Source organism: Amblyraja radiata, chromosome 14 (assembly GCF_010909765.2).
Source record: "Amblyraja radiata isolate CabotCenter1 chromosome 14, sAmbRad1.1.pri, whole genome shotgun sequence".
Taxonomy (NCBI): domain Eukaryota; kingdom Metazoa; phylum Chordata; class Chondrichthyes; order Rajiformes; family Rajidae; genus Amblyraja; species Amblyraja radiata.
In genome coordinates this window covers 26,008,199-26,017,875 of record NC_045969.1, presented here as the reverse complement: position 1 = coordinate 26,017,875, position 9,677 = coordinate 26,008,199, and the positions used below count along the sequence as shown (strand labels likewise).

General features: G+C 42.2%; 1 protein-coding gene across 1 annotated transcript in view; it reads right to left on the bottom strand.

Annotated features, from left to right (window-relative positions):
* Positions 1-6,282: 6,282 nt before the first annotated feature.
* nufip1 (nuclear FMR1 interacting protein 1) overlaps positions 6,283-9,677 on the bottom strand; it is a 31,650-nt gene continuing 28,255 nt past the window's right edge. Inside the window, exons 8-10 of the mRNA XM_033032879.1 lie at positions 9,249-9,386; positions 7,678-7,907; positions 6,283-6,789 (exon numbers count right to left, since the gene is read on the bottom strand). Of these exons, the coding sequence (XP_032888770.1) occupies positions 6,412-6,789; positions 7,678-7,907; positions 9,249-9,386 (746 nt within the window). The 3' untranslated portion in view covers positions 6,283-6,411. The remainder of the gene's footprint in view (positions 6,790-7,677; positions 7,908-9,248; positions 9,387-9,677) is intronic.

The following is a 9,677-nucleotide window of genomic DNA, read 5'->3' as shown; positions in this document are numbered from 1 at the left end:
TTCATGGAAACAAAATCAACAGTTGTTATTGCGCTGAATCCATTAAAATGTCAGATTTTCTGGCCAAAAATGAGCACCTGCCACTACAAATCAAAATGCCGAAAATACTCAGCAGATCAGGTAGCCTCTGTGGAGAAAAAAATACAATATTAAGTTTCTCTCCAAATAATTTTGCTTTCAGACTCAACACATTTTTCTGCCTTTGGACTTGTTCCTACATCTAGTTAGGTCCCATAAACATTCGATTTCATACAAAATTAAAATCAGATGCTAAGCTGTCGGGAAACAGCAAACCATTTATACTATCTTGAATAGATAGAGACAAAATGGTAATTTCACATTTGAAGAAACGGTTGGGGGCGCTGCGAGTTGGCTGCCCTGCCAGCAGTATGTTCGTTATTTCGACTTTTTTGTTTTTTTTGTGTGTCCAAATGTTTGTTTTAATGTCCTTGGTATGTCTTATGTAGAGGGAGGTGGGGGGGAAAAAGGGGGAAACCGTTCTTTAGTCACTTCCTCAACGGTGAGACTACTTTTTTCCATGTCGCTTTCCCGCCTCCCCTCTCGCGGCCCAACAGCTTGGATTGGAGCGGCCTTTCCCGGAGTCAGGCCCAGAGCTTCAGCAGCGGGTGCAACGTGGACTTTTACATTGCGGAGTGGGGGCGAACCCTTGCCGGGGGTTGCCAGAGAGTGCTCTGATCGCTTGCCTGGTGACTTTGGCATCATGGGGCTGTGGTCTGCGGAGCTTCTAGCCGCGGGTATGGTGTGGACTTTCCATTGCAGAGTCTGGGATCTCTCGCTGGGGATCGCCAGAGAAGAGCTCTGACCGCCGGCCTGCGGCCTATAACATCGTGAAGCCATGGTCTCCAGTAGGAAGCGGCCAATTCGGGACCTCCAAGCCGCGGATGTGTCCGTCCGTCCGGACGTCGGAGTTTCGAGCATCCCGACGAGAGGGACTGTACATCCGGCCTTCCGTAGCGGCGACTACGGAGGGTTCATGGCCCCGACCATCAGAGAACAAAGGAGGAGGACTGACTGAACGTTATTGCCTTCCACCACAGTGAAGAATGTTGATTCCACTGTGGTGGATGTTCATGGTATATTCTATTGTGTATTGTGCTCTTTTTGATTGTGCGGCTACATGGTAAATCAAATTCCACTGTACCTTAATTGGTGCATGCGACAATAAATGTGAACTTGAACTAGAGGATGTTAAGCAAGACATTGCAGAGTTGTGGATGTAGTCCAGTCCATAATTTAGACCAGACTCCCCAACATCGACTGCATCAACACTTCACAATGCCTCGGGAAAGCTGCCAACGTAATGAAAGGCCTTTTACACCTCGGTCATTCCTTCTTCTCCCATTGGGCAGAAGATACAAAAACTTGAAAGCATGCACCACCAAACTCGGGAACAGCTATTTATCATCTGTTATCAGACTACTGAACGGTCCTCCCATTAGCTAGAGTGTAGTTCTGATCTTCCCACTGACTTCATTGTGGACATTGAAGTTTTCTCCATAACTGTAACACTGTAAATGCTCTAAAATAATATTCTGCACTCTAGTATTATCCTCTTCATATTGTTTCACTCAGGTGTGCGGCTTGATTGTACTCGTGTATAGTATGATCTAATTTAATTGGATAAAATGCAAACACAAATAGTGATACAATGACAATAAAAAAAACTATTAATCTATTGCAGAGAAATGGCACGGTTCACATCCCAAAAGAGGTGCATCTACAATACTGTTCTACTTGAACAATGTTGGATCACATTGGAATAGGACCTTATGGGCAACATGTCCTCAGAACCAAGTAAACATGACTCACCTCAAATTGTGAATGAATGATGAAATAAATAAATATACAGAAAATGATACACTCACCAGGTCTGGCAGCAACTGCAGAGAAACTGTTAAAATGCTGCATGGGGTTGGATAATCCAGTGAGAGCTAGCCGACTAGCTAGAGAATTGGCTTCATGGAAGGAAGCAGAGGATGATGGCGGAAGTGCGGACTGGAAGCCTGTGACCAATGGTGGGCCTCAGGGATCAGTGCTGGGCTCTTAGCTGTTTGTCGTTTATATCAACGATTTGGATGAGAATCTACAAGGCATGATTAGCAAGTTTGCAGATGATACAAAAGTGGGTGGCATTGTAAATAGAGAAGATGGTTATCAAAAATTGCAACAGGATCTTGATCAGTTGGGCAGATGGGATGAGCAATGGTTAATGGAGTTTAATATAGATAAGCGAGAGGTGTTGTATTTTAGGCAGCCAAACCAGGGCAGGATCTACATAGTGAATGGCAGGGCTCTGGAGTGTTGTAGAGGGATTTGTGAGTGCAGGCACATAGTTCCTTGAAAGCGGCAAACACAGGTAGATAGGGTGGTCAAGGCAGTTCTCGGCACATTGGTCCTCATCAGTCACAGTATTGAGTATAGATGTTGGGAGGCTATGTTAGTTGTGCAAGACATTAGCGAGGCCACATTTGGAGTATTGTGTTCAGTTTTGGTCACCAAGTTTCGGAAAGATGTTAAGCTGGAAGGGGTGCAGAGAAGATTTACGAGGATGCTGCCAGGACTCCTGAGCTATAAGGAGAAGTTGAGCAGGCTAGGACTTTAGTCCTTGAAGCGCAGGAGGATGAGGGATGATCTTATAGAGGTGTAGTAAATCATGAGAGGAATAGACAATAGACAATAGGTGCAGGAGTAGGCCATTTGGCCCTACGAGCCAGCACCGCCATTCAATGTGATCATCCACAATCAGTACCACGTTCCTGCCTTCTCCCCATATCCCCTGACTCTGCTATTTTTAAGAGCCCTATCTAGCTCTCTCTTGAAAACATCCAGAGAACCTGCCTCCACCACCCTCTGAGGCAGAGAACTCACCACTCTCTGTGAGAAAAAGTGTTTCCTCGTCTCCGTTCTAAATGGCTTACTCCTTATTCTTAAATTGTGGCCCCTGGTTCTGGACTCCCCCAACATCGGGAACATGTTTCCTGCATCTAGCGTGTCCAAGCCCTTAACAATCTTATATGTTTCAATGAGATCCCCTCTCATCCTAAACTCCGGAGTGTACAAGCCCAGCTGCTCCATTCTCTCAGCATATGACAGTCCCGCCATCCCAGGAATTAACCTTGTAAACCTATGCTGTATTCCCTCAATAGCAAGAACGTCCTTCCTCAAATTAGGGACCAAAACTGTGCACAATACTCCAGGTGTGGTCTCACTAGGGCTCTGTAGCTAGATAGATAGGGTAAATGCTCAGTCTTTTACCCAGAGTAAGGCAATCAAGAATCATAGGTTTAAGGGAAGAAGGGAAAGATTTAATAGGAATCTAAGGGGCAACTTTTTCCACACAGAGGGTGATAGGTGTATGGAACGATAGGTAGGTGAGGCAGGTACCATCACAACATTTGAGACATTTGGACAAGTACATGGATAGGATAGGTTTAAAAGTATATGGAGCAAACGCAGGCAAGTGGGACTTGGTCTGTGTGGGCAGGTTGGGCCGAAGGGCCTGTTTCCATGCTGTATTACTCTATGACTATTTCAGATGGAAGACGGAAAGAATGGCGATACTCACTAATCTCCAATATATTCTGCCCTCAGATATTTTTCTCTTCACACTACCTGTTTGTTGTACTTTTGTGGCTTGATTGTACTCATTGATAGTATGCTTTGAGTGGATAGCACACAAATACCATCCAAGTCAGAATGGTGCACAGCTTAAAAAAGAAAAAAAAATTGATGTTCTCATGACGTTCTTGCTCGACTTTCTTGGTGGTAGATGTTGCAAGGGTGAGCCGTTTCCCAGCATGGAACAAGTGATCCAGAGAGTCATGCACTCAAACCATTTCTAATTGCAATCTCCCCTCAACTGCATGTCGAGTCTTGAAAGTAATTTAACTAACGGGTATTTGGTACAAACCATCTTGCCTTTGTATTGTCAGTAAACACAGCATGATGAATTTCAATTTTTCTAGTTGGCTCAAAACCCCTTACAAAGTCATATAAAATGAGACAATAAAAACTTAATACATCCTCAACTGTAGGATATATGACACCCAAGATGCTGTAAGGAACACAGATGTTCTACAACTGGTGTAATGATATCTGCCGCTTCAAACAAAGCAATGAGAGAGTTTGGAGCCTCATTTATTACAGTCACAACCTAGTTGTATTTCACAAAGCTTTGAGATATTGAATTAAGATTTGAATAATTTTTGGGCTTTGGTTTACCATCTTCACACTCTTTGCCATTTAATCCTCCCTTGGACCAAGTCAATTACAGACCAAGGTCTTAAATGCCATCTTTTTCCCCACATCACAGTTGGTGTCACACCTGTTAACCCTGCTCTATCATCAGGAAGCAGCACAATTGCACAACAAAAGGCAGCTGGAAATACTGAAGGGCTCCACATGTCAAACCTCAAAACACAGTATAAATTCAAAACAGATGACAAAACCAACCCAACGCTAGAAATATTTTGCAATAATATTGATTAGTATATTTTCCCTGATGACTGTAAGCAATTTCAAGGCCTTTCATCATTTAAGCATGTTTACACACTTAGATGATGAAAGAATATTCAAATCACAATGGTAAGCCTCAATTTCTCCAGTCTGTATTGGATGCAGCTTATAATCAATACAGCCCAAACTGCATAAAACCATCAAAAGATAAACAAGGTTTAATTTTGTAGCTTTCATTTTAGAGTCGAGACCAATTATCAGTGCTGTGTTTAGCTTAAAATCAGTGCCAGATGCAGGGGACATACCACTCAAAAGCTCCTTGAAGTTGCTTAACCTAAGCTTGGTTTACTTCTGAAGCATATTAATGGCATTCTTAACCCTCTCGTGAATATCGGAAAACATGATTTTATTTGTATAAATCAACATAAATTACAAGGTTTTACCAATGCTGAATGGAAGCAGCAAACTCGAGGATGCAGAAATGTTATAGGCATGGCAGATGGGCAAACCAATCATTGCAACTTGCAACCAGTAAACAAACTGACAAAAGCAAACAAAGGTTCGGGATGGTGGAGGCAGGAATACAGCAAAACTGCAAAAATCCAGCATTCGATAGCTTAGAAATCTTGATGGTTTGGCACCCAATTGCATATCATCCTAGAATAGAGCAGGAGGCGTCCCAAGCTTGAGTTCCAGGATGGGGTTGCCATCATGGGTTGGGGTCATGAATGGGTATGATTCCACAGGAGCTGGAGTCCATTGAACTTTGTGTGAGAAGGAACTGCAGATGCTGGTTTAAACCGAAGATAGACACAAATAGCTGGAGTAACTCAGCGGGACAGGCAGCATCTCTGGAGAGAAGGAATTGGTGACTTTGACCCGAAACATCACCCATTCCTTCTCACCAGAGATGCTACCTGTCCTGCTGAGTTACTCCAGCTTTTTGTGTCCATTGAACTTTTATCTTTGTCGCCCCCTTTAATCTCACTGGGTTCAAAGTAAAGATTACTATGGAGTCATCTGTATAAAATAAAATAAAAAGCATGTTTGGGTATTAAAAGGGGTAATATTGAATTACCAGGAAAATCTGTTGGTGTTAGTACTGCCAGAGCCCAAAGATACTGGATTATCAGTGTTTTACTGTACTTTGTTACAAGAGCCCTGCACCATTTGATGAGGTGCACTTCCAGCTACTGTGTAAAAGGGAAGCTTTTGAAATGCTGAATTAAATTCTGGAACCACTCACACTTCCTTAGTATTTCTAAATTTAAAACAGCGAGGTGGTTGAGGCAGGATAGATTGTTTTATGAAACAAAACTGGATGTATTTTATTTTAAATGGTTTTTCCTTTTGCCCCAAACTCTAAATGGGTTTGGACAAAATGTAGAAACACAGAACGGCAGATGGTGGTTGAGACCAAAGATAGACGCAAAGTGCTGGAGTAACTCAGCGGGTCAGGCAGCATAAATAGGTTAATCACTCTACAATCAGCCTCAGGTTAGTTGGGTAAAAGTTACAACCTCAGCCACTCTGGGTGGGCCTGTTTCCTGCCTTATAGCTCTATGACTATGGCACTCCATTAAGTTCCTGATTCTCGAAATCATTTTGCAGAACAATTAACAGAAAGCGGACTGGAAATAACTTAGAAAGGAAAATAATCAGAAATGCAAGTCTTTACAAAATGAGTAAATATAAAACGCTTAAGATCTGAAATAGTAATTTAAATTGCAAGTAATTACTTCCGATATTCTACATTCATATTTAAAACTGAACAAATAACAGCTCAAAATGCCTGAAATGTCATAATCACATTTTAAGCAGTTTAATTTATTATGAACAAATTCTAATCTCCATATAAAACAAAGAAACTGCTGCGGAAGTCCTCAGATTTTCACCAATAGTCTTTGCCCTTTTCCCAAGTTTAGGATTTCTTTATCATCTTTCTTCACAGATGGCTTCCGGGGTCTCCCAAATGTCATCATCTACTGTAGGCAATGTAACCAGGGGTGCTTCTGGCAGCTCAGCTGTGGACAACAATTGTGGGCTTCTTGGTGACAGCAAAGGGCCCGGGCCCATCCTTTCAGCTTTCGGGCTCGTAGTATGTCCAGGTGCATAGGCCTCAGGTCCGGACGTCTTGTTACATTCTACAGTTCCGTTTGTATGTGGTTCCTCATCACTTGATGTTATTGACAACTGTGGCCTGACACTCGCCCCATTTACTTTTGGTTCAAGGTCCCAGAATTTGTTCTGTGTAATGTACCGAATACACTGCAGGATTACATTTCTTTCATGGCGAATGTCTCTGGCCAACAACTGCAACACAAAAAAAAAATAGAGGATTGTTTTTTTTGTTTTTTTAAATTTTTTATATAATAGGTAGCACTTCACCTTGAGGTTTTTTTTTTTTTTTAAATATGATGCCTTTGCCAGAAATAAAATCTGATGAAAATCGGATTCAGGAATTTTAAGGCTTTCGAAAGTCTATTAACCACAGTACTCTTTGGATCCAGTCCATATTAAATCATGAGCTTTTGAATTTCCTCTTTGAAATACTAATGGATTATAATAAATATTGAAATGATGTCAAGAATTGGAGGAAAAAGAAAAACACCACACTTTTTGCTACCAATGTATCATCATGAAATACACAATGCAGAATAAAGCTCACTCATTCCTCATCCAATGACCAAGAGAACCAATCTGGATTTTAACACCCATACCTGAACCAGAAACAGCAACAGCAACTGAACCAATATTTTGTTGCAAATGTCTTGGCCACCCTTTAATTCAGAGGTTCATTTGCTACCTGCAGCCAACATTCTTCCACTTTATTGGCCTACCCTAAACAGCAAATAAATAGGATATCAAGGATGTAATTAGCCAACAGATCGATGAATAGAAGACATGGGTATTAAAATCCAGTTCCTGGCCTGTTCCACGTGGGCTGACCAGTGCAGCCAGCAGTCGTGAGATTGCTACTTCCTAATAAGCAGGAGTTGGGAAGAACTGTTAGGCACACATAGGGAGAGAAAGTGGAAAAGGAGTATTAGCCATAAGACCAAGTATATTTGATCTTTTACAGTATTCATACATAGCCTCCACACTTCATACTTAATCTTTTGCTCTAGCAAGTACAAGTGCAACACATACGAACAGAGCATATAGGTGTGTGGCACTGTATAAACAGAGAATGACTCTCACCATTTCAAGCAGGGTTGGCCAAGGTGATAATTTCTGCCGGCAAGGCCGTCTTTCTCGTGCGTTACGAACTCTTCCTCTACTGTTATCCTTGCATTTGAAATGACCGCCCAATTCCAAATCTGCAATGCTGCTTTTGCACCTTTTCGTTTCCTGCTCATTTGCATTTTGTGGTGCAGATTCCAGTGCAACGTTTTCTTCAACAGCTTTGACAGGAATACGGACGGGGATTTCTGATAGAAATATTAGGAAGGTTGACATTGTTCTGTTTTAATCAAATGATTAATGTAACACATTCGAAGAATGTACAAAGTTAGATGTAATGGCGGAGTCAGATCTACCTCATCTGAACAGGCCTTTCAGGCCACCGAATCGGATGACCATTATGCATCCACTTACGCTATTCTCATTTTATTCTCTCCACATTGTCATTAACTCCCAGCAGATTCCACCAACTGCATACTAGGGCGATTGACAAAAGCTACTTAGCCCACTGACACACACATCTTTGGGCTGTGGGATGGCACAAGATACATAGATACATAGAAAATAGGTGCAGGAGTAGGCCATTCGGCCCTTCGAGCCTGCACCGCCATTCAATATGATCATGGCTGATCATCCAACTCAGTATTCCGTACCTGCCTTCTCTCCATACCCCCTGATCCCTTTAGCCACAAGGGCCACATCTAACTCCCTCTTAAATATAGCCAATGAACTGGCCTCAACTACCCTCTGTGGCAGAGAGTTCCAGAGATTCACCACTCTCTGTGTGAAAAAGTTTCTTCTCATCTCGGTCTTTTGAGATCTCCCCAGTTGAGTCCACTCTCAGAGCACTGATGCATCAGATTTCTCTATTCATGTTTTGCCAGTTGGACTTTAGTGGAGGTACTTGCGATTCTTATGCAGATCATAATGATGCACAGGTTATGAACCTAAATGATCATCAGGCACAGAGCTTCAATTTACACTTTGGAAGGGGATCGATTACAGAGAAGCAATGCCAAACAATGATGGGTAGGCAGATCCAGCTTCATCACAATAACTTGGCCATGTATAGCTTCTTGGATGTTGGCAGTTCTTTTGAGATCTCCCCAGTTGAGTCCACTCTCAGACACTTCTGTCTGGACACCTCTTCTTCAGCTGTTCCTGGGGCGACCTCTTTTCCCTTTTCCTTGGGGGTTCCAAGGAAACCCCCTTGTATAGCTCACAAGGACAAAATGTGAATCTCAGAGAAAAATGTACAAGGTCAAGAGATGGCCACCTAAATTGAGATTTGTCTCAAGCAAAGAACCATTAAAAACAATTGTATTAGGACAAGGCATGATTAGTAACACCAAGATTATAATCAGATAGTCATCAGCCTAGATTGAAACCAAACCTCGGTCACAGAGGCCAAAGAACGCTATTAATCTACTTTAACTGATTATTGTGCTAGGATTAGGAAGAAAATTTGTAAAACCTAGACAGTTCCATCTACTCCCCAATCAACTTAATGTAATGATAGATCTAAAATAATCTATTAAGAATGGCATTTTCCTCAACAGAAATAAAAAAAGCTATTTGTTCAGATTTACCCTCTGGCTCCTGGTCACTTCCACTGTCTGATGAGCTGTAATTACCCATCAGTGCGCTCAGGCCTGACGTTATCTGGCTTGGCACAACGACGATTGCTGCTTGTTCATCGCCAGCTCGGCTCTCGTCCTTGTCAGACTCTGCAAGGCCAAACACAACTTTTCAGCTCTTTCAAGTTCCAGTCAAAATCTATCAACAAACAGACAGATTCCCCAGCAGGGGGCTGCACATATTGGCAGCCAGAATATTGCATAATTAATCCAGACAGTCAGCCTGGCCATGAGCTCCTCCGATGACTCTTCACTACACCAGCTAGCTTCAAGGCCAGCCCTCAATGGAATGGATACTTTTTTTTCTCACACGCATCATTTCAATCAAAGCACAAAAGTGATTTGAAAACATTGAAAACATCAGTGGGAAATTGTGGGTTT